Here is a 26,307-nt window from a genome sequence, read left to right on the forward strand (position 1 = left end):
TTCTCACTTTTTTTCCACCTATAAAAGACTTATATAAAACAAATGAAAAATTTAAACCCCTAGAAACTAGTCTTTCTTGCCCTGAAGGCTGCTAAAATTATCACAATTATTCAAGCAGCCCTAACTGTTGACAGAAGTTTTTGTTTGTTTTATATAGCTACTGTATTTCATTTAGAAACTACTGAAAATACAATCAGCTTCGAGACCATCTGCTTAAAATGACAGTGCATACTAGGGCTAAATTTTTAAACTTTTTTTCCTGCTTTCTTCATTATCTCTCCAAAAACTGGTTACATAACAAACTCAGTATTCATTGCTAAGGGTTTCTTTTCTGAATTGATTTTCTACTTACATCCAGTGTGCACACATCCATTTGCAACAAGTATTCATAGCTCACTCGTATGCTGATTCTTTTGGGAGATCAGCGGGTAAAAGTAGGGAGAGCCTTGTTTTCATACTTAAGTACCATGTAAAGACTGCAGGTTCCTCAGAACTGTTCCTTTGGTGAAGGGACCTTTTTCCTTTTGCCCCCTCATTGCCTGTTCTGTTCTGGATTCCAGGACATGAGGAAGAAGAACCTGAGCTGGTAGGTAGAGCCTGTAATGTACTACTGCACATAATGGGCCTTTTGTTCAGGTGTTTTTTGGTGGGTTTGCTTTGTGATTGGATTAAGTAATACACATGTTGAGAAGGAGGAAATTTCCTTTTGGAGAGAATTTGTTGGTAAAAGTTCCCACACTTCGACATGTAGTTATTTGCTGTAAACGAACTCATTTCAAATGTTCCCTTGTTCTCTTGTCATACAAGTTTTCTTCTCTCATATTTTGTATCCTCTCCAAAATACCAACACCTGCACCTGGCATCTAGGATTGAAAATGAGAATAAATTGGAAGTGAACGTAGGATAATTAATTTGTCCTCGGTAAGGTTATTGGATTTTGCCTTCATTTCTTATATTTATTTAAACAAAAAAAACGGGAAGATGTCTTTGGTTTGTTTAGAGCCATTTTTATGGAATGCAGATCTAATAGGTTTGAAGAATCTGTTAGGAAGTGTTAACCTTGTTAATTGGAAGAAAGCAAGTACAAGAGGAAGCTAACCTGTCAGAACACGTGCTTCTATTACCTCTGGCAATTTAAACATGAAAAAAAAGTGTGCTTCACCAGTGAATCCCTTCCTTTTCCCCTGTTAACAGAGTCATGGTAAACTGGAAATGTGATGTTTGCAATCATCGCTGCTGAAGTTTCTAGCCTTTCCTGATACCTTTTACAAGGTTCTCTGACTTTTCAAGATATTAAACGTTAAAATCTTTTTGAACCTATGCATATGTCTCTTGTAGAGGCTTCCAACAGTTTATGTCATCTAAAAATTCATTGGAATAGTCCATATGTGATTTATTACTACATCTTTATGATTTCTTTATATTAAATGTTTAATGTGAATTCTAATATTCATGAGTTAACTTGGGTTTTGTGGGAAGAGAAGTGACGAGTGAAATTCTGGGTGTATTTTTTACATCTCGTATTCATATTCTGAATCTCCATAAAGATACACCTGTAATGACAACTCTCAGTCTGAGAAATGTCACATATGAGAAGAGAACAGACAATCCCTCTGTTCTCTAGCAATTCATTATTATTGTAAGATGAGTCTTCCTTCCCTGAAATGTCGTGGAAGAACTGTTGTAGTTAAAGTGTGCTTAGGACAGATTGCAGAGATGCTGTGAATTCCCCTAGTGATGTATACTTGGCCTCAGCACAGAAAAATCCCTATAATTTAGGAAGGAGTCTGATGATCAGGATTATTTTTTCCAAATATTATAGCTGGACTCTGCAACAGATCTACCGGGGTTTTTTTTTTGGATGAGGTCCCAGGTGATGATGGTAACTGCAACAGAGTACTCTTTTACAAGTTTCCTCTTTTTCCTAATTTCCCTCTGTTAGCTTAAATGTGTGCCACTAGATGGAAGATGGTCAAAATATTTATATGGCACAAAAAATAAGCTCTTGGGAAAAAGGCAGGTGATATCTAAGTGTATCACACAGAGTGGTTGCATGTATCTCTGGGTTTTGGGACACAAAGTCCAAAGCCATTTCCATGAATGATTTTACCGTTAAACACAGAGTGGAAAAATTCACCCAAAGTGACAGATTGATTTTAAGTTCAGGTCTGGAAGCTGCAGAATACCTGCTGGGACTTGTTCAACTTGGATTCAGTTCTTTTATGTGATGCTAATGATATTTTGTGTTTTGTAGGATTAAAGTGCAAAGACTGAGTGCTCAAGTAGGGCCAAAAATGTGTAAGAGTTTTACATTGACTGTATCTGTACTAGTTTGAAAACAAGCCAGTGGGAGGCACCAAGTCAGAATAACAATTTAATAAGGAAATTTTAAAAAATAAAGGCAGAAAACACTGGTTTAAACTGACAGAGTCAGGATACAACCTGACACCCTGTTAGTCAGGATGGTGGTGGCAGTCCAATAAAATGGTGGCTGCAGTCCTCTGAAGTGGTGGATGTGGTTCTGTTGAAGCAGTGATCCTGCAGAAAGGGTCTGCTCTTCTTCAGAAGGTCCAGTGGTAGCTGTGTAGCTCCTGTCCTGTCGGAATCCAGTGGAAAGGTTGTCTGTGGTGTTCAGAATCTCAGATTATATCCAGGATGGAATGCTTGGTTCCTCCCTCTGGGTGGAGCATCTCACAACGGGATGATGAGTCATGAGGCCAAGCATTGATGGGCTCATTAACAGAAGATAGTCCAGAGGGAGGAGGCAAGGAAACACTGGCCCACCTGGTTTCAACAGCTCATGAGGATGAGAATATGCTGCAACCCAGGACAGCATCTGAAAAACAAAACCAAACAAAAGACAAAATTGATCATTGCTTTCTATATAAGATAGTGATTGGTATTACACAGAGATAGCAATAAGTAAAAAGGACTTTTTTACAAATTAGCATTTCATAGCAAACCATTTGTGATTATATGAGCATGTATTTTCTTGCTTCTCTTATATTAAGATTTCATATAGCCTTTTTATTTAGGGAAGTTTATCAGTTAGAGAGGTAATTCCACAGTTACTTTTTCTAGTTATACTTTGTCGAATTCTTTCTCCAGAGGAGTACAGTTTAAAATAAAAAATAGCTTCACCTTTGATTTTAATGTTTGCTTTGATAGTAATGGGGAAAAAAAGATTTTATTAGACATTTCTGTCTTCTTTGTTGACCTAACTGTTGCCACATTTATCCACTAATAGCAAAATTTTTGATGAATCTGTTGTATTTGCTTTCACACAGAGAGTTTGGATGGCGGGATCCAGAGCTTCCAGAAGTTATACAGATGTTACAGCATCAATTTCCCTCAGTACAGTCGAATGCTGCAGCCTACTTACAACACCTCTGTTTCGGAGACAATAAAATAAAAGCAGAGGTAAGATTTATAAACCCTTTCTTCAGCAGTGTTGCTGCCTGCTGTTTATCATCAACAATTATTTATGTGTGCTTTAAAAAGACTTACAAGAGACATCATGGATATATGCTTGGACCCATTTTACTAAAGCTTTCACTGAAGTCATTTGTTACTGTTAGAAAATGTAAAAAATGCATAAAACATGCATGTTGTAACTAATTGTTTTGTTTTCTTTGGAATGTTTTGATTGATTGCATACCATTTAAACACTGTATCATAGTTGTTCAGTAATCAGCTAGTGGTGTGGTCTTGATCTCACTGAAACATATGGGCATTTCCTTAGGGTTCTCTAAGAGGCATCTAGACACTAAATATAAACACGGAATATGAAAATTAAGCAAAAAGGTTCTAAATCAAAGCATCCTTTAATACATAATTGTGTAAATAGCTTTAATTTCACTGGATTTGCAGCTTGAATGGTGCTCATTGGTCTATGATCTTGGAATTCAGTGCAGATTGTATCTAAAATGTGATTCAGACATCAATATAGAGCTTGTTCTGTACCTGTAGCTGACAGGTAGTTCTTGCTTGTTTGTTCCCTGTGGTTAATGGGACCAGTGCAGCTTTTGGCAGGAAGGCGGCTCTAAGGGATCTGACAAACACATAGCAGTCAATTAAAATTGAATGAGTGAAGCTGTTACCAGCCCCAGCTGCTTTCCCTGGCCCTCTCTGAGACACTGCTAATCAGAGACATGTGGTGTGCACATAAATCTGTGCCTTACTGGCACCTTTTAGTCTGGCATGTAAAGGTAAACTGAGATCAAGAGCTGCTATTGCTTATCTGTCAGAACTGTGCAGTGACGCTGGCTTGGTAGTGCTTCATCTTCCTCACCCTCGGCACAAACCACTCAGTGGATCTATCCCACTATAGAGCTTTCACTTCCAGGCTTTCTCATGCTGAGGAAATTCCTTAGTGAGTAAGCATGTATTCTGCTGGCATTGGCAGAACTGCCATGGTTGCATACATCACCTCAAACATCTTAGAATTAGTAATAAAAAATACTTACATTAATGTTAAAGTGAGAAATGTTTGTGCACTGGAGAAGAGAACTGTGGTACAGGTATCACTGAAAATTTTAACTGCACACTCTCTCTGTACTCGACTCTTATCATTAATCAGAAATTAGTTTTTCAGTAAAAGATTTGATTCATCTCTGAGAAAGGCTAAATTTAACTAAATTATTAGAGCAATTTACTCATTGCACAGTCTCTGCTGCCTCCTGTTAAGCATAGATTGAGAGCCCTCAAGTAGCTGTCATTTGAGGGAAGCAGATGGTTTAATTTCTGTTGCTAACCATTTAGGAAAAAAGGTGTCCGATCACTGTTAATCTCACCCATCCCAGCAGGACATCAGCCTTTGTAAGCTTCAGGCTCATGAGCTGGAAGGGTGAAGGTAAGTAAATAAACCAGTAGAGTACTAGGCAATGTTCTGAGCTGCTTCTGTGAGAAAGGATAGCAGATAAAACAAGGATTCCCCCACTTCATTTGTTATTATTCAGGACTTTCATATACTGCTCACTATGTAATACATAAAATTCCATGGAAAAAAACCAAAATACCTTTGTTAAAGCAGTTCATCTGAGAATATGCTTTCAAACTTCTGGTACTTTGGATTTTTGTAAGATGACAAAATAATGGGATGTATTGTGTGCTTTTCAAATGCTTTTTGGAGCTTTTCAGACCAAAGCACCCAACATTATCAAACTATTTTACCTCTATCTGTATCTATCTATGTACCAACCAAAATTATTTAATGATAAGTCCTGTTGTGTTTAGATCATGACTCAGCAGAGCACTTGAAACAGTTTCTGTGTTTGTTTGTTGGTATCAGGGTCTACCCAAATGGCTCAGTAGTGTGCCTAGGGCCTGCTTGAACTTCCACTGAATCACAGTTTCTCGAGTAACCTTTTGTGGAAGAGTTCAAAATCCTTTTGATAAGGGGGTATCACAGCAGTTACCCCCGATTCTTCCTAGGTTTATACCCAGCCAGAGGAACCTGAGTGGTCCTGTTAAACCTGCCTGGGACAACTTCCTTGATAACTGTTAAGGATGTTTCTGAATTATGAGTTGAACTAACACCAAAATAACAGAAACTGGTATAAAAATTCTCTTTTCTGCAAAGTATTTGCATTGTAGTTTTGTGTTGTGGCCAGTTCTCCTCTGTCTGAGAATGACCACATTTAATATTTAATTTCTTCTTCATGGATAGCAGCATTCCAGTCTTGCTGCATGTGGTTGCAGGGAACCCTGCCAGCTCTGACACAAGGAAAAAAGCACCAGGATACATCATATTTTCCTTGCAATTTCTTATTGAGATTACAGTGCAAAAAAAACCGCAAAAAATTCTTTTGAAGCAGAGAAAACTGCTCTTTGACAAAATACCTAGCTTTAATATAGCAAAGGTCTTGGGCTAAAGAGAAGAAACTGTCTTGGTGGTCTTTCAAATCCTAGAGGAAAGACAAACACAGATACGTGTAAGTAAAGAATGCTGCTGCTATTTTTGTGCCTGACAGGCACTGAGGAAAAAGCAAATTGAATTCACTAAATAATTTGTTAAGTGTTAATCTTTAATGTACACTTGAACATGCATGCACAGAAAGAATAATATTTTGCAACAGTTTAGTTTATTTACCTGGTTGTATTAAATTTCAAATGTAATGCAGTTGTTAAAGTTTTAGCTCTGGAGTAATCTGACAGGAGACAAAAGTTCTCTTGCCTTTACCACTATTGAGCATTGAATTGTCACACTGCAATTAATGGCTATTTCATCCAGAGTTTCTGGAAATAACTGTTTTGAAATAAATTTTTTATTCTTCTTTTAAGCGTGATTTATACTCTGTCACCTACACAGAAAGATGATTAATTATCTGTCCTCTGAACCTGACCATTCTTTCAGTCTTCCAGTTTTGTTTTTGTGTAGTGGCAGACTTGTCCTACTCTCATAAATTTGTGGGATATGTATAAAATTTCTCCTCATGTATTTGGTAGGACAAAGACCTACCTTATATTCCTTTTGTTGAACACTGTCACCTAAACTTTAGGCAGAAATAAAAATTAGCAACTGTGACTATATACATTTCTGAGATTCCTAGTATCTTTTATAGTTTCACCATTCTGTTTTTATATTCTAAAATATTCTGATTTCTGTGGCTGAAGTGAGGAACACTACCCCTTGCTTCCTCTGAACCACCCCCCCACCGCAAGGAAAGGAAGTGGAAATGCTCTCCAGATAACAACTGAGAAAAAGATAGTCAAAAATGTTTGATGCATGGCCAGGGAAACTAGAGCTGTTTTTCCCTTCATGACCATATTCTTTATGGTAGGTGTTATTTCTAAAGCACGCTGATCACAGGTGTGCTTATGAATTTGGTGATGTGACTGGAAATGCACCTTTATTGCTGCATCAGCGTAAATGTCCTGCTCAGTCTCACGTAGCAATGAGGTCTGCAAATCCCCTTCTCTATCTTAAAGTACTTGCAAACAAAGTTGGTAACTGTTTATGTGAAGATGTCCCAGGCTGGATGCTAAGGTGTCAGAAGTAATTTACTTTTCCACAAAAAAACCCAACTTCTGGAGTGAATTAGGTTTTAGATTACTGGAAGAATTTGTATTTTTCCCCTTCCAGCCCTGAACACAGCAGAACAGCAATAGGAAAATGCAGTAAACACTGGCCGTTGATAAAGATGGTGATGTTATTTCTTGCAGGTGCTGCCACTTCTATGCTGCTCAAAACCATTCAGTGCCAGTCTTTATTTCAAAGTACGATTGTAACTGCTGCTCTAATCTGAAAGTTTTTCACTAATGCTGCTGCTGAGTCTCTTTAAGTCTTGCCGACTGCAAGGCAGGTGCTATACATGCTCTCAGTAGTGCTTCTCATTCTCTACCTTTATTCCCTGTGCTGGGTGCTTATGTGGTACAGCAGACATTAGAATGGAGTTGAAGAAATTGGATTATTTTTGCTAATGTTTGATAGTTAGATTTTTCATCTCCTTTAGAATAGTGACCAGTCATCACTGAAGGTCTCACATGTGTAGAAGGGGACATAGGGAGGCAGAAGTCTAAAGATTGTAAACATTACAGGCACCCCATTACAGTTAGGCATAATAATGCCAAAATTCAGAATCTCAGAATACTTCAGTAATTCCTGATATAAACTGTTTTTTCACTGGTGACAGTGAAGAATGTAACTAAAAGGCAAAAGGGAAGGAGGGAAAAAGTTTTGATCAGATATTTGAAAAGCTGATCAGGCAGAAGAGCATAAGAAGACCCTTTCAGATGGTATTTTCTCCTCAGGAGAGGCCTCTTATACCAACAATGGCGAGATTGTGAACGGAGCCAGAGTAGCTGCTCCTGGATGCCAAGAAGGAACAGACAGGGGATATAAGAAAAGAGAAGCATTTTAGAATACTCAGCAGAGAACATTTCTTTAAAAGAGCACATTCTATTAAACACAGGATTCATTCTTCCACAGCATTTTTTTCTTCCTATAATGACATTTTCCTCCTTTGTATGAGGTCACCATATAAAGGGATTGAATTGTGCAGTTTCACACGCCAACACCGTTTTGCTGTCATGGAAAATGGCAGCCTGCCATCAGCTGCAAAGGTGTAACAGGTCACTCAGGGGTTTTGGCACCAATGATTCCCTTCCTCAAGCTAGAAAATTAATTTTTGCCAACAAAGTCACAACACTTGAGATTCTCCTCTCAGGAAAATAATTCAAAGATGCCAAATAAAGGAACTGCAACTGCTGAACTGTCCTGCCTGAAGCCTTTCCTTGCATCTTTCATAAATATTGCTGAATTGGGCAGTGTCCTCTTTATCTTGGAGAGCATTTCCATAGACTCCCTTCAGAAGAAAAGTATCAGTCCAGACACTATTACATGGAGTTCTAAAAACTGAGTGACTGCACACTGAAAGGATCTATTTTCCAACTCGCTGAAGCCCTTCATTCACATTTGTTTTGTCATTAAACTAAAGGTGTTTCTACATCTTCTTCTGTGAGTTCTTTAGAGAGTGCCAGCACCCTTTCAACACAGTACCCTGCTTGTTCACATAAACTCCATTAGCCTCTTGTTTATCTTCTTTGTAATATACATAGTTGCAGTGTTGTAGTAACTTCGATGTCATCCACTGCACTGCTAGATTCCTGATGGTCAAGGATACATACATGCCTGTTTCTAGCACGGTTTTCTCCCAGGGAATACTTGCACTTAGTATGGGGTGATGGAGAAACAGTCCATAATGTTGCCTTTAGACTGACAGACTGACTGACAGAAATCTTCATATTTGAAGGATCCAGAGGGGGGATTGGAAGTGCTTACATAATCTTCAGAGGGTATCTTGATTTGATTTCTACAGTGTTCTGCAAAATTCCCCTCTGTTTCCATAAGGATAGACAGAGAAAGCAGAGTATCTTACCATGCTGAGGGCTTGGGGAAGAGAGTTGGAATGCTGGAATGCATTCCTTCCCAGCAGGTCCAGTTCTGGGCCCCTCACTGCAAGAGGGACACTGAGGTGCTGGGGCATGTCCAGAGAAGGGCAACGGAGCTGGTGAAGGGGCTGGTCGTGTAGATGTGGCACTTAGGGGACATAGCTCAGTGATGGACTTGGCAGTGCTGGGTTAATGGTCAGACTCAATGATCTTAGATGTCTTTCCTAACCCAAATGACTTTGTGTTGTTTTTTTCCCTATGTGTTTGAAGAAGGATTATAGTTCTGGATTCAGATTTCCCATACATAACCCTGCTTTTCTCCTTTTACCTCTAAAATCACTTCCGTTAAAGGCTAGAATTTAGCTTGTACACTGATGATACTGTCAGTTTTCCATTAAAGACATTATGAGAACTCCTTTAATCTCTGCATGCAAGAAGATATAGACATAATATTTCATTTAAATGAAAGAAGTATCTCACAGGTGATACCAAAAAGTAATGTAGTAATTTCAGACAGACTCTATAGCATTTGTTGAGAGTGCATTTTAGTGCAGACAACACCTGCATACCTTTGGAGAAATTATACTTCCCTGTTTGGTTATAAACATTTTGATGGTACTTTGATAACCATGATTTTCATATGTTAAATCAACTCTATGGGTAAATTTTTACAATTTGAGAACTACTTCCCTCAATGGCTTCACAAGAAATTTCCTATTATAATGATGACTTTTTGTATGAAAAGGTTCTTGCCTGTACCTGATTCCTAAAATGAACACTAAGATGTTCATGCTTTTGCTCACCTATGTTTAGATTACTGCAGTACAGTTTGGGTCTGTGCCCCCATCACCCTGGGCAGCTGTACTCACACCTGCAGTTAGATGTCAAGCAGACCATTTTTAATACACTTTCTGTGTAGTTTTTTGTGTAGAAATTATGCAAACGAAGTAAAGCAGCACCCAGTGGCATACTCAGAAACAGTCTTTATGTAAGAATTTTCTTTTTTTATTTTCTAAAGCCTCGCTGATGAAGATTTTACAAGACTTCCCTTTCAAGTTCTTACTGATCTCTAGTTTGTTTTCTAAGAAATCAATCAACAGATGGTGTATTGTTTTGCAATAAAGGTTGGGAGTTTTTATTGATGGGTTATTTACTGTCAAATATTCAGAGACAAAATGCTGTTTGTTTTGGTTTTTTATACCTTGCACTCAAAGTATTTTTGGAAATGCTTTGATTTGTCTTTTGTAAATTGTCATAGTTTGCATTGTTGAAATAGTTTCTGCAGCAAGACTTTCCACTCTTAGCATTTTGTTATTCAGCCATATGATTTTACACTGAAAGCAAGTGAGATGTAACTTCCACACAGAACCATCAACAACACCAGGGAGTCTCACTCTTCACAGTAAGACAAGGAGGACAAGGCATACAAATAGATATATGGCTACTTCTTATCCCACTACATTCAAGGTGTTTGTTCTTTAGCATGCAGAATGCCATTTTTTGTTCCACCTCAAAATTTATTGGTATTTTAATGTTACTTTTCCAAAGAGCTTTTGAACTAGTCATACTTAAAGAATTAATTTCAACCAACAGAGGCTACACTGTTACAGTATTTCTGGTGTACTTCATGCACCTTACATGAGAAGTAACTTCAAAGTGTAAAATAACTGACCTGAAATTACTAAATGACACTTGGTCAGCTGGGGGTTGATAATTACAAAACCAAACTGTGACAAGAATTACAAAACCAAACTGTGACAAGAAAGCCATTGTTGTGGCTTTCTCTAGCATACCTATGACTCAAAAACACTCCTATCATTCTGTGACACAAAAAAAATCACATATTTATGTTTCATTATCATCAGACAGAGAAGAGAAAGGGGTAAATATGTGAGGGTGTCACAAATGATGAACATGTTAAGTAAAAGCTCTACACATGAATGTACTTGAAATAAAAAAGGTTTATACTGAAAGCACTTGACTAAGTTTCAAGCCCATGGCCCGTTTTTAGCCCTGCATGTCGATGGGCACCTCTGTAAATGGGGATGTTAATTTTATTCTTCTTTGATTATTTACTTTTATTCTTCTTAAGGGTGATAAGTTGGCAACAACCTGTCAATATCAACTCCTGTGTGGCTTCAGGTTGAAAACATTTGTGAGGGCTGTTCCTCTGTCGTGGTTTGACCCCAACCAGCAGCTAAACCCCACGCAGCCACTCGCTCAGTTCCCCACAGTGGGATGGAGGAGAAAAACGGGTAAAAGTGAAAAAACTCAAGAGATGACATAAAGACAGTTTAATAAGGAGAGCAAAAGCCACACACGCAAGGAAAGCAAACCAAGGAATTAATTCACCACAGCAAAACAAGGAATTTCCTATTCTACCACTTTGTGTGGGCACACAGTTTGCCAGGCATTGTGCATCCTGTGGCATTCCTGCACTAATTTGAAGTGGGATATAGGGGCTGAAGGTATCTTTTCTCGTGTCCTGTTAGAAGATTTCTAAAACACCTGGGATGGCTGAAAGTTGAATCCTCTTTCTGTTTGAAATAGAAATGATGCCCTTGTTTTCTCCTGTGATCAAAATTCCATCACTTGGATACACTAGCTATGGCTTGTCCCACCTTCTTTCCACAGAATTTTTTTTTTTAAAGCAACCCTTGTTTTCTATGATTGCTGCTTGGTTTTGATTTCCCTTTTTTTTTTGATCCCGTCTTCTGACCTGTGTAACCACTCATGATCACTCTGCTCCCTTCCATTTTATTCATTCCAGCAGTCAGCAGCTTGAGTTCTCTTTCTCCTTTAAGGCAGGCAGATATAAATGGTTTGTTTCTCCTGACTAAAGCAATGATATCTCTACTTCAAGCTCTTCTCTACTGATAGGTGTACAAGAGAGTTTCTATGACAGCATTTCAGTAACTACAGTGCCAGTTTGAAATGTCTCATATGTCTGCTCTGGATAGCCCTTTATGCCATGTCCGTGATACTCTCTCTTCTTTCAGTTTGAATTGTGTGAGTCAAAGAAGCACTAATTCATTGCATATAGTACAGGCCTGTGGCTGAACATTTTTCCTCTGTAACATTAACTAAAACAGGTGAAGCAGAAATGTCTACATTGGTCTCGACACAATAGACTATGTTAACACTGTTAAGACCACCTAAATGTGAGTGGTCTTAATTAGAATGCTAATAAAAACCCTGTTTCATTCACTTCGTGTAAAATATTGTAATTATGTTTCTCAGTCTAGAGACCAACACTGTGTTACTAAATAATATTTATGAAAGTATATCACTCTATTTTTTTCTTGCTAATATGTTGTCCTTACTTTGCTAATAAATTCCAGAAAAATGGATAAACTGGTAGGTTTTTTCAGTTTTTCATAGGAAAAAAGCATAAAAGTGTACCTTCTATCTGATAATTAAATCTTATACTGACAGTCTTGCTTTCAAAAGCATTTCTGAATGCATTTCTATGTTTAGTTTTGCCATCTTACTTCTACAATACTGTTTTATGATATTTATCGCTTCTGATGAGAGGGTGCATCTCTGTTTTGTGCACAGTCTTTACATTGATTGAGTATTAATGAGTGTCACTGAGTGCTGTGCTATGTCCCCATAATATGTGCTTTCTGTAGCACAGAAGTGGCATTTTACACTCCTGGATCCCTGTGGGATCACTTAACCCTGGCTATTCTTGATTTCATCATCAAGATACTGTGCCTAAATTATTATAATTATTTACTGTGTACCTGGCATATATTTCACTTAAGATTAGGAAAATGTTCCAGTTGTTCAATAAAAGAATTAATGACAAGCCCCACAGAAGTAACATTTGCTTATAAGGGGGAAAGGAAGATTTAGGATGTTAAGTTGGGATGTTAACTGAAGATTGCGCACCAAATCAGTGGCAGATTGCTGGGGCCAGTTCTTGTCTTCTAATCCTCTGCTCTGCTAAGGATCTTGAATGCTTTGGGTTTATGGCATCCACATTTCAAAATCATTTCTCTTGGAAAAAAGCCTCAGTCCTGTAAAGTGTCATGATTTTAAAAAGAGGTAGCCAAGAGTGTGTTATTTCATAAATGTAGTGCAACATCTAGTTGTGGTTGGGCTTTTTTGAGTTAATGCTAGATAAGCAAAAATTAGACTTTTTTTTTGCCTTCCTGTTTTCAGTTGTTCTGTAACATACTGCTTTCTCTTCTTGAAAAGAGGCTGAATCAAACAAATTTACAAGCTAACTTAAAACATTGATTTACAAAATCATGGGCTTAATATTGAGAATGTGTACTGGTATTTTCATCTCAACACTGCTTTACACTGCTTTCATGTTTCTCCCCTCCCACCGTCCAGTTATTCCCTCTCCAGGGAATAGCCAAAAGGACAGTATTTTTCCCACTCTTCCAAGAAGTTTCTCTCCAAGGTTTTTCTATGATAGTAATAGTCAGTGACAATTATTTAAAGTGAGCCAAAATTTTAAATATTTTTCAGTAGGAGTTAGCAAATGTCCGTGTTTCATATGGATAATTGCAACTTTGCTCTTTGAATTATGCTGTTTATTCACTACAGTGCAAACTGTTAGCAGTGTTCACAAACATCTTTGGGATGCAGAATTTGACTTCTGTTCTGCTGCTGTTTAGGGTCCTGGCTCTGGCCTTCCTGCAGGCTGAAGGGAGTGAATGAGGGCTTGAACAAGAACCTGTCTAGACCTCCAGTTTATCTGGGTTTAGCACTCACTCCTACAGTGTCTGCATCACTGGAAATGGGAATACTGGCTAAAGGTTTCTGTCTTTTTCAGCTCTGGGCAGTCAGAATAAGCACCTAGAAGAGAATTTCAGGCAATAAATTTAATAGGCTAAAAAATTCAGATGTGAATATCTGGTGATAATGCTTTTTATGCTGTTAGGAGAAGAGAAAATAAAGCAGTATTATGTGTGCAAGATGCTACTTTCTGTGCTATGCAGCAGACACAGGAAGAACATTGCATTGTACTGTTCCTCTCTCCACTGGTCTGAGGAAAGCATGTTTTAGTTTTATCAAAACATTTGTAAAATCTGTGTCTTTCATATTTGAAAATATTGGCTGGTAGGGAAGGAAGGGTAATACACTGAAAGACAGTGTCATTTGACATAGGTAGTATGACATTTAGAATGGGCAATAAATATATTTGCAGCTTTTTCAAGCAGTATAATGCTCTACTGTATGTGCCGTGGATTTCTTTCTATTCATAACTCTCCTGCCAATTGCTTCTCTGATTTATTAGGCTGATGTGTGAATGCAGAGGATCACTTTCCTATTGTAGGGCATATTTTTTTATTACTGTTCTCATCATCCAGTAAGCCACAGTAAGACTTTGCGCACTATATATAGAAATAAAATAACCTAGATCGATATCAATATCTGTAATTTGATGCTTTCTCAACATATCTGTACCAAAAAGGTTGGCAGCAAAATATTTTCAATGAGGAAAACCATAGTCCTGATGAAAAGGACCTGCCAAATCAAACTTTTAAGGTAAAGACCATCAGTTGATCTTCAAAATGTGTTTAAAAATACAAAGAGATGGCTGTTACTAAGCTACTGAGAATGGTTGCAGCAGAAGGCACAGGTTTATAGATACATAAGAATACCTAAGGCTCTAAAACAGAAATGCCTACCTTGAAACCAGTACATGTATATATATGTACACACACTCATTTTTTATATAATACATACTTCTATATATTCTGTAATTTTGCATATTGGTCTGTGGGTATTAAAAAGTGTATTAGCTATGAGGCAGGTGTTTACTTGTGCTTTCATTTATAAAACTCAGGTAAGTGGGGAGATAGAGGAAGGATTCTGCAATGCAGCATTCTGCTGCACTGATACTCTTAAATTATGGGTCGTAGCCTTCCTTTGGGATCTTAGACAAAAAATTAAATTTTATGTGCCTCAGTTTCAATTAGCAAAACTTCTACCAAAGAGGGATGTTGTGAGAATGCATTCACGGGCTCTTGAGGCAGTAGCTTGCTCCCAAAATACTTCCAAGACAGAAAATTCTCGTGTGACTGAGAGCTTCTTTGAAGAGTAATGCATCAGTTCTAAGAAGAGAACACCTCATGTTTAAATTGCAGTAGAGAATGTCCTGGGAGCAGAGGTCATCAGGTCTGATGCTCAATGTAATAAATTGTAAATGTATTTTTAATCTGAGAAGAGGCCTGTTGTTTATTCTGTGAGGCAAACTGAGGTAGCTACAGCAGGCATCGAAAAGTTCGATGCTTTTGAATTTCCAATTAGAGCTGAAATGTCAGATAGAGTTATTTTGTTGTTTGGGCTTAAATGACTGAAAAAAATAAAAATTTCTTTGGTCTTATTGGTGACTATCTTGTTCCTAGATGGTATTTGTGTTCACATTGACTAAATCACATTTATGATATCCTTAACTGAATGGAGTTAACTACAGCTTTAGAAATTTTAATCCAACACTGAGGTGATTTCCTCTATTGCTGTTAAAATATTTGAAGTAGTGACCTACTGCTTTCTCTAAAAAACTTAACTTTTGCTTTATATTAAAAAAAATAAAAATTGAATCTTCTTTATCATCTTTAGCTTCACTAGATATCTGGTTATAGGAATATCAGGACGTTTTTAGTTGAAGTATATATGTCAGTCCTTTTCACCAATAATAAATATAAACCTTCATTTTCAGATAGATACTTAATTATTTTTAAATACCAGAAACTAAATGATCCAAACCTTTGGTGTTAATCAGCATTTTTCATTTAACGTTTTACAGTACTAAATCAGTTGATTGGTTGAGTAATGCTAATGTCTTTGTATCCTAAATTAATATTGCTATTGCACTGTCTGTGAAGTGCACGCTGCTGAACCTTCTTTAGCATTGTGCACTTTTTGAAAAACAAAGACCCTGAATCAATATCAAGTAGTTACAATACCTACTGAGGGCCTTGGCATGTGTGTATTTTATCGTATTTATGTGTGTCCTCAGTGTTAGTTTATAATGTAGGTCAGTGCCAATCTGTTAATTTTAGGAGATACTGCTTTTAACAGTGGGATTGAAAATTGCTTTTCTGATGCCTTCGCAGTCAGAAAAGCACTTAAGGTCAGCTCTGTGCTTGCAGCTAGAAGTGTTACTTGGAAGATCCCACTTGTCCTTCATGATTAGAGTAGGATACTTGTGTTGTCCTTCAAATGTAATGTTTTTTGAAAGTATTAGGGTAAAGTGCTTTACAGTTATAGATAACTCATGTCTAGCCAGGGATTTTGTTTGTAAAATCTAAAATCACACTAAAACTTTGATTTATAATAGGTATAGCCTTCCTACCAAGCATGGAAAACAAAATGTGTCACAGAGCAGAATACATTAAGGCTTACTGACTAAGAAAGCTGTACATTTATTCATACCTTCTCAGGGCAATTTTAGAACATGATTTTGAGTCTCTTCGTGTTCAGAAAAAAGTTTTGACCCTCTGTCAACCCCACACATAGACCCCAAGATCTAAAGAGGTCACTTAAGAGACACAGGGAAAAACAAATCTGTATTCAGTAACAGAAATAAGCTCCCATAAAAAAAGCTACTGAGTATTGACCCCATGCTTTGCATCCTCACGTCACACAACCTTTCCACCAAACACCCACCTGGTTTCTACAGACACAGAAAAAAAAAATCCCAATCCTTCTCCACACAGCGCAGTTCAGCACAGAGGGAACAATTCTTATTTAACTTTAAGCAGAACATTGTATATGTGCTGGTAGTTAAATTTATTTACATTATGACTGTTCACAGCTTTATGTTACCTTTGTATCTGATCTGAAAAGTCCTAATGAGAAAGCCATTTTTAAATGGGACCTACATCCAAACCCTGATTTAGATTCCTTAAACAAATTAGACTGTGAAGTTAATGCAGCAATTTGCATAACATTCTGCTCTGTTTTCAGCTAAAATTGCTCAGCACTTTTTTAAACTTGTAGCAAATTACTTTGCTAATGAGGCTAAATTACCCTATAATGTTACAGGTAAATTTGTCTATAATAAATCTCCTGTGCGTTTGCAATGTACGGATTTTGAATTGTCTATCTGCTGTTCAATAGGCACATCAGAAGAAATCATGGAGAGGACTTAAAGTTTGAACCAGTATATTTGTCTTAAGTGACCTGCTGCACTGAATATTATTCCCATATACTATTCTGATGGTTCATTTTCTCCCCTTCACGTCCATTTTAAGTTCTAGAAATCAGCCCTCTGAAACTAGCTAGCAGTGGGGCTGCCCATCTTCCAAACCCTTCTCCAAAAAGTAGTGTAGTTCTTTCCCTCTTAAATGAAAGTCATTTTAGTAATGTAAACAAGGCAAAGATAAATAACTGAGAGAATTTGTAATTGCAGAAAAAACATCAAGAAATATAATAATTTCATGGATACTGTGTATAACCGGTCAGTGCAGTCAAGTTGCTGTGCGGCCGTCTTGGACTTTGCTGTAGTGCCCTGGTCTGAGTGGGCACACCAGTGTGCTCACACAGTGAGTCTGAGAAGAACAGGGTGGCTGTAGTCAAAGAGTGTCTCACAAACACTACACTGCCTGCCACCATTAAAAATTCTTGGGAATTTGGTTGGGCTCACTTGTAGCTTCTCTTTCCAGCACTGGTGGAACAAAGTTGCTTGAAATCCATTCACATGTGAAATAGTTAGCACTTGCCTTGCTGGTTAGAAAACCAGTATCTAAGAACATTAAATTGTTACTAATTATTTCCAGAAGCGGACTTAAATGGAATTGTCCTTTTAATTTGGTGTTTATTGGATACATAACATCACCTGTGCTAGCAGTCAGTTGTTTTTTAGTTCTGTTCCATATGTAACACAGTGGCATTAAAAATAATCCCATGTGTTTAAATACGTTGTATTTTCATAGATTAAAACATGCTTTCTTAATAACAGAAATGTCAGAGTAAGTAGCAGATGATGCAGTGTGTTATGTCAGTTAAACTAGCAATTAATATCTATGATGTGCAGAAAAGATTGATTGTTATTAGATTTCCTTCACCTCCTTTGGATGAAGAGTTATTCAATAGTGATTATTAAGAAAAATGTGGAAAATAAGCATCTAACCATGCATTAATCTTTGAATTAGGAATGTGGATCTGTTAATAGTGCAACACAATGTCTTACTGGGAAGAGGAGATTGTGTTATTTTAGTAGCACACTGTATCACTCAGTCTAACAATTTTTTTAAGCTATTCTTACTTCTCTTCTGTTTTCATTATATTTTACTTTGTAAGGCAGAGTAGTCGGAATTAAATGCAGAAAAGGATGTTTCAGTTATACCTACTGGCAAAATTTGAACAATATCTCAGATACCCACTTGCTGAGTATAAATAGAAGAGGAAGGGTGTTTTGGTTTCTGTCACAGAAGTATTTTTAGGATGTTTTGGAATACTTCATTATCTAACAGTCTTTGGCTAAACTGTTTAAAAGATGAAGCTTCACTTTTCTTTCTTTTTGTATGTCTAGCTCTAATTTTTGTAGCCTTCCAAGGGATGGAAGAGGCAGTTTCCATTTTGCAGTGATTGAAAGAAAGGGTATTGCTTCTTTTCTTTGTTGCTGGGAGGAACAGAATAATTTTTACTCCACAGATTTCACAGAATATATTTCAAAATAGGGTTCAAAACCTTAGTGGTAGTCAAAACAGATAACATCTATTTGCTGTGACTTTGCTTCCACTGTTGCAAAGCCATAAGCAATAGCCAGATTCCAGAGCTAGATTTCTCATAGCTTGATATGAAGAGAGGTCACTCAACTGTATTTTGTTCACTCTGGTCTCACCAGTATCTATCCCTGAGATCCACAGTGTCTCTGATAGCTCTTTCCCACATCTCCTGTTCTCATCAGGTGTTCTAGCTAAAGGTTCACTACTGCTAGGCCAGTCCAGAATGTAGACCATCCTCATCCAGGAAAATTGTTAGCAATTAGGATTAATAAGCAGATGAAACAGGTTGCAGTGATCGAGTGAGGGGTGTGGCCAGACAGGCATATTGAAGCACAACTTACTTACAGATGACCAATCCCTTTCATCATGCCCTTCTCTATTTCTTCATGTTGTTCCTCCCCCATGCATTCAGAACGTCTCCCTTTTCCTATCTTTGCCCTTCTGCTAAACATCCTGTGAGTCTGGCACACTGCTGCAATCCCATCAGCATGCTTTTTACTGTAGGGCCTGTGATGACCTTTTCATTCATTCCTCCCTGTGTGCCCACTTTCCCAGTTAACAGAACTCAGGCTGAACCTCTCCAAGCCTTGGTGTGGTTCCTTCAGCAGCCCATCGAGCAGTGACCTCGCAGACCTGGTCTTTGGTACTGTCTCTTGCTCTGCAGGGTTTGTGTACCTCAGTGGTTTATTACTTTTCCTGTCTCATCTCTGTTTATGCACTGGACATCCATTGAGCAGATGTCCTCACAAAACAGGTGTCCTTACAAGTATCTACATACCCTTCATGTCCTATGTTTCACTTCCTTCCACACATCCAATCAATCTGTTGTATTGAATTAGGAAAGCAAGCTATCAAGAATTCATACGCCAAAATCTTATACTAATCAAGTATGAGTGTGTATATATATATGTGGATACAAAAATGCTGCTAGCAAGGATTTTCTTGCTATTTTCTAAGCCCTTGAGAGACTTTTCTCTCTCACAGAAGAGGTAGCAGAGTATGTAAACAACCAAACACCTGCAACCTTGAAAAGTCTTGTTTATGGTATAGTAGAAAAATATTTTGACAATGGATGTTTTAGGATTTTAGCCAATCACCCCCAAGGGGTGGCTGGTCCTTTGTCCAATTACACTATGAAGAAAAAAGTCTATAAAAGAGTTTGTAAAATAATTAAATAAATCAATCTTGCTGCACAATTCCTGCCTGCTGGATCTTCTCTCCTCCTCCCAACGGCTGCGGGACACGGTGATATACCCTAGGGCCTAGGCCTGCAGTAATATATATATATAGTTTCAGACATATTATGGGTGTCTTATTGACTTGCTTTACCAGCACATATGCTCCGGGCTGGTCATGTGTAAGTCCTGGTAGACTAAGTATGTGTCAGTCCACTGTTGGGGTAAACCCCATTGAGTCAAAGATAAGCCTTGAAATGGATAAATTAATTTCTTATAGGCTCTTGGCATGAGGTATACCAGCTGTCCTTATTAGGAACATAATTGACATCTTCACTGCCTCCAGCAGTGGCCTGAACCCCTTCTTGAGTCAAAGTTTTATTTTTATAGTGTGGATACAAATACATATTCTCAGATGTAATGCAAAAAAAACTTACTATGCCAGAGGAGAAGACTCTGTCATCAAGCTGACATGAGTGTACTTTTATCAATCTGTGTGCTAGAGAGTCTGGCACCTTTTCCTGTCCTCTCTGCCTGTGTTGTGGCATCATGAGGCTGATCAAGTGCTTCTGACCAGCAAGGAGACAGTGACATTAATGGCAAAGAGCCAACTTTAAAGGAAAATTTGAAAATGTCCTGATAAAAGAAAACATGTGATTCCTCAGGTGAAAGCATCTCTGTGCATTCTTCTGTGGAAATTATTTTTTTCCAAAAATTATGTAATCTCTGTTCTTTCAGTTTTTGATTGGCATAGATTCCTATTCACAGCTCTGTATTTAACAGCTCTCTAACAGTGTCTTCCAAAGACATACACAAAATACTTCCAGTGAGAAAAAGGAAGGAAAATAACTTTCAGAAATTAACGGTATCCATGGATTAATAGAGTCATGAGAAACAATGCAACACAGATTCACCCAGCATTGTTAATATTGTTAATCCCTCTACTCTGATCCTCTTTTTTTTTATTTTTGAGAAAAGGTGGTGTAAAAAGGGGCATTTGAGACATGGGCAGATACAGCTGGGCTTACTCAGTTGTGCTGCAGAGCTGAAGGTCATTCTTTTGAGTTCAGAAGTGGCTACTTTGGGGCTGGTCTTTGTAAGAATAGTTTGTCTCCTTTATCTCCTGACAAGTTTGTACTCCACTGTTTGTTTTTAATAGGCAGACTCTGGCATATTCTATTTTCTTTTCCTCCTAGATGTAACAAGGCAGCAGCCACTGATATGTCAATAAATAGTATATTAAGAAATGTTCTCTTTATCTTAAGTTAGGAAAGAGACAGAAGTATCTATCAAAAGTCCTTTGGGGGATTGGGATTTAATGCCCCATTGGTGCAAACTGCTGCTTATCCATCCATCCTGGCATTCTTGGATAAGACATTTGGCAGTAGCGCTGCTGAATTCATTGGAGCCGTGACTAACTTAGCTGAGATCTGCCCCAGGAGACTGGGTCAGAATTGTCCGCCAGGCTGTGGCTCTTAGCTCCCTAAAGGACTTGAACAAATAATTTCATTTCCTTTGCCTCTATTTCCATACATTTAAATAGCTCATGATAACATCCATCACAGTCTCACAACTTGTCAGGCATAGTTAAACCTGCTGGAGAGTATAGTTTTGAACATCTATATAGATACGTGATAGAAATGCAGAGATGGGGTGAGACTTTTGGTGAATAAAGGGCTGTTGTAAAAAAAAAAAACAAAACCAGCAAAGCAAGAGAGTAGTCCAGCTAAAAAACAGCATCAGAAACGGAGATCACAGTCGTGAAAAATCAGCTCCATCTCTCCCCGCATGGCAGAGTTACTCTGCCAAATATCTGAGCTTGGAAATTCTAAGAAAGTTAGCAAAATAAATCTTGTCTTTCCCAGGTAAGAATAGGTTCCTTCTTCAGTAAAATTTAAGTTTTGTCAAGTTATGTAAAGTGTTATGTAACATCTGTTTAATTTCTGTTGTATTACTCTTTCTTTTCCTGACAAAAATTCGGTTTAGATTAATAATTAATGCTGTTGCTTTTAAGAAACTATCTTTGAATCACTTCAGTCTGCTCCTGGCTTCAGGTTCCTGGGAGAGGAGGAGCTGCATGAGCTGAATACTAGTGTGCTGTCAGCTATCATGACTGGAAAGGAAAGGTGCAGCTCAGGAATACTGGCTCAGTGTAGCAGAACCACACATTTCCCTTTAGAAATGAGCAGAAAATAGCAAAACCCATCACCTGAGAGCATCCACAGGATAAACTGCTGAGGAGCATGAGATGCCACTTGGTTGTGTGCAACGGGAAGAGTGAGAGAAACAGCAGAGGCACAGAGTCCTTCGGAATGGAGACAGAGCCCTTGGAGTCTCTAGCGGAATTGTAGCACACAGAACGATTTTTGCTACAAAGTAATACTTTTTCTCATTCTTACCTTTTTTTTTTTAGCAGCAAAGCAATTAAAATATTCATTCAACATATTGTGCTTTAAAAATATAATTCACAAAGATCAGCAGGCATGTTTTCATTCTTTCGTTCCTGATATTACTCATCACACCAGGCAACTCATATATTTTTTAACTGTATTTTTTCTTCCATCAGATCTTGTTTCTTTTCAGGGGTTGAAGTGTGAAGCTCAGTGGTTGATTCACCTTTTGTAGAATTGATGCATAAATTTTTGTTCCTAGTCTGTTTAGTAAATGTCATCTGTTTTGTCATGTAGGTGGCTCTTCATGTAGCATGCTTGGTTCTGAAAATCTGGTTAGTAGGGGAAGCAAATGTATTTTTACATGAAGGTTAAATGGTAATGGATTGTAAAACCAAGCAAACAAAACAAGCAATCTTCACCCCCCCACCTCTCCCAGATAAACTTGGTAAATTTTTTCTGGCCCAGAAATGAGCTAATTTAATTGCAAGTCATCCTGTTCACATGGAAAAGATTTGACCAGTGGGATATTTTGCAGCACCTTTTCTCTTTGACCTGTTTTTCTCATTTCTAAACTGAAAGGTGTCATGGTTTCTCTGAGCAGCAAAAGCATAAACTCTCAAAAGGTTGGTGAACTTTTCTGCCTGAAGTTGATATATTTTACCAACGTCCATTCATATCTCTGCATGCATCATGTAGTGCCAGCTGCTGTAGTCTTTGAGGTGACCTGCATATTGCTCAGAAAGTTGCACATGATGTACTGATATAATGCCTATTTAAGGGAAAATATCCCAGTTTATCTTGAAACACTATCACTTTGACATTTAGACCAAAGCTGTGTGGTAACTGTATAGACATTAAAACATCTTAATTTAACGCTACAACATTATGGTGTATATGCTTTTTTCACTACACAGCTGTTCTATTTTTTGGTTTTGCTGTTATTAAAAAAATAAGAATATGCCAGATAAACTTGAAGAAGAGAGAGAGAAATTCTGGTTTAGCAGTGAGTAATTTCATATAACTCAATTTTGGAACCTCAAAGCCTGAATCACTTTTCAGTCTTTATTTGAAGTGAATCATAGATTCATAGAATCATTTAGGTTGGAAACAATCAAGATCATCCAGTGCAACCATTAACTCAGCACTGCAAAGTCCACCACTAAGTGCCACATCTGCACATCTTTTAAATTCCTTTAGGGATGGTGACTCCACCAGTTCCCTGGGCAACCTGTTCCAGTGCTTGATAACCTTTTCGGTGAAGAAATTTTTCATAATATCCAACCTGAATCTCCCCTGACATAACATGAGGCCATTTCCTCTTTTCCTGTCACTTGTTACTTGGCAGAAGAGACCAACCCCCTCCTGGCTACAACCTCCTATCAGGTGTTTGTAGAGAGCAATAAGGCGCCCCCCCAGCCTCCTTTTCTCCAGCCTAAATAATCCCAGCTCCCTCAGCTGCTCCTTATGGGACTTGTGCTCCAGACCCTTCCCCAGCTCCATTGCCCTTCTCTGGACTCACTCCAGCTCTTCAATGTCCATCTTGCAGTGAGGAGCCCAGAACTGAACACAGGATTTGAAGTGTGCCCTCACCAGTGCCAAGTGCAGAGGGACAACCACTGCCCTCGTCCTACTGGCCACACTGTTGCTGATACAGGCCAGGATGCCCTTGGCCTTCTTGGCCACCTGGGCACACACTGGCTCATGTTCAGCCAGCTGTGGACAGTTCCTTTTCCAATAGCCATCTTTCCAGCCACTCTTCCCCAAGCCTGTAGCATTGCAAGGGCTTGTTGTGACTGTAACACAGGACCCAGCGCTTCTCCTTGTTTAAGCTTAGATCCATGAAATGCCATCAGTTGTACATAAAGATTTTGAAGTTAGTAGGTGCAGGTTGAATTCCTAATAGATTTCATTGTACTTTAATGTTTCTGTTTCACTGCTTTAACTGTTTATGTCTTCCAAGACTTCCCCCTGCAGAGCCCCAAGAGTACATGCCCATGCAAAAACTGCTTCACAAGTATTTCAAATTTTTTGTTGTCTTAAATGTAAAATGGACAGCTGAAGTACCTGACTTGTTTTGGGCCTTAGCCAACTACACATATGGGGAAACTTCTTGACTTTTTCAGAGATGTCTGTATAACTTGCTTGAAGATAAAGCATTGTACCCCTCGAATGTTAGTTATGAATCTGTGGTTTCTTAAAGTTAGATCCAAGACTGATTACTCTTTGAGGAACAAATAGTGCCACCACAGAACAATAAAGATGTATTTGTTTGAAATGGATTTCATAACAAATTGTACGTGGTATTCCTGACCTTCTTGATCATTTGTCTCAAATATTTTTGTGCTTTTTTTAGAATGATATTTTACATAAGATATCACATTAGAAATTTATTTTGTAGGCCACCTTGGGTACATATAAGACTTCTGTTCCTGCATCACTTAAGGATCTCCCTCAATCTTGTTAGAACAATTTTTCTACGATTTATTTATCATCCTTGTCTTTATGTTTCTGGTGACTTCCTCCTTTTCCTTTCTTCTTTGCTCATCCCAATTTAGTTGATATATCCTTACTTATCCCTACTGAGACTATAGTAGCTGTTCCCATTCCCAGTCATTAAATGTAAAGGCAGGACTCCTAAAAACTTTATGACATAAAGTGCTTTTTTTGTTTGCTGTAGCCTTGTGGTTTTTTCTCTAGCTTGTGATGTGTTACACTCTGAAGGAGATGATGTTTCTCCAGTACAGGAGAAATTCTTGCCAAGGCAAACCTTGATGTACCATGAGAAACCTTGATGAGGCAACGCTCTTGAGTAACTTTGGCTGCTATTACAGCGGTTCTGGTTTGTCATAGTACAGCAGTGTTGCCACTGAAAAAAATAATACAAGGAATCAAAGCAGTGTAATGTAGCAGCTTTGTGGTGCTACCAGCACACTTTTGCTGGCCTACAGCCTGCATAAAACACAGCTTAATTCCCTTGGACAGCATTTATTAATACTGGTGTGTTCATTTCCTAACTGTATGATTATCACTTTGGCCTGTTTCAGATAAGAAGACAAGGTGGAATACAATTACTAGTGGACCTATTGGACCATCGGATGACAGAAGTCCACCGTAGTGCCTGTGGAGCTTTGAGAAACTTGGTATATGGGAAGGCAAATGACGACAACAAAATTGCTCTGAAAAACTGTGGTGGTATCCCAGCATTAGTACGGTTACTCCGCAAGACTACAGATTTGGAAATCAGAGAACTGGTCACAGGTTTGAATCTTTCAGTATTTTTTCTTCAGACTCTCTGTCAGTCTTGCAAGCACAGTTCTCTGCCACATGCCACTTGCTCCATCAGTAACTGTTTCATTACCATCTTATTTGCCATAACAAAAAGCTTTCAAGCCCCTCGGATTTATGTAATGTGTGAATGGCTTTCAGTATCACGCAGTTTACAGATGCAGGTATGGTTTATGCCTATGATTGCTGTTTCATTTTGTTCTTGGTTAGCTGTAAGTGCTCTTGCGGGAGATGTGCTCCACACATGTTGTGGTGGGAATCCTCTGCTCTCCCTCCTGTCTGGTTTAGGGCTGGCCAGGCAGAAGTCATATTTTACTGAATTTACTTAGAAACTGTTGCCCATTGCTTTTATATCCTATGTGGTGATGTAGTGACAGGGAGGATTTGTTACGGGGTTTTCTACCTTTCTCAGGGTTCTGATAGGAAAATGGAAAACTGTTGGAGAGGTGGACATCACCTTCTGAAGCGTTTTGTCTAAAATTTGATAGTATGCTATGTGATGTGTTTTACACAGAGCATGCAGGTAGTGGTAGTTTATTTCTTTTCTTGATATAGTAGGATCTGGTCTTTTTAGGATTGTGTGGACTTTTTCCCTTCTGAAATTCAAGAGAGAGGGGAAGGGGGGCGGTGTTCAGGAATACAGGAATGCTGTCAAACTGGACTGATCTGAGATGTTTCCAGGTGTTTTTCACCTTGCCCTTAAGCTATCCTATTTAATATGTAAAACAGAAGTGAGGTAGAGGGGCTTTTTTTTTTTCATTTTGTGATTTCATTCTGTTTGATTGCTAGTATCAATTGCTGATTAATTTAATGCTACAAATAAAAAGTATTTTCATTGTCCTGTTTTCAATGCTGGTATTTTCATTA

General features: G+C 38.2%; 1 protein-coding gene across 11 annotated transcripts in view; it reads left to right on the forward strand.

Moving 5' to 3' along the window:
- Positions 1 to 26,307, forward strand: part of CTNND2 (catenin delta 2) — a 669,045-nt gene that overhangs the window by 501,196 nt on the left and 141,542 nt on the right. For all 11 annotated transcript variants that reach the window (XR_007205226.1, XM_048311841.1, XM_048311789.1 and 8 more), the window contains 2 exons: positions 3,288 to 3,420; positions 25,200 to 25,413. Coding sequence is in view for 10 of the 11 variants with exons in the window: in XM_048311841.1 (XP_048167798.1) it covers positions 3,288 to 3,420; positions 25,200 to 25,413 (347 nt within the window). In the remaining variant the exon portion in view is untranslated. The remainder of the gene's footprint in view (positions 1 to 3,287; positions 3,421 to 25,199; positions 25,414 to 26,307) is intronic.

This window comes from Corvus hawaiiensis, chromosome 1 (assembly GCF_020740725.1).
Source record: "Corvus hawaiiensis isolate bCorHaw1 chromosome 1, bCorHaw1.pri.cur, whole genome shotgun sequence".
NCBI lineage: Eukaryota > Metazoa > Chordata > Aves > Passeriformes > Corvidae > Corvus > Corvus hawaiiensis.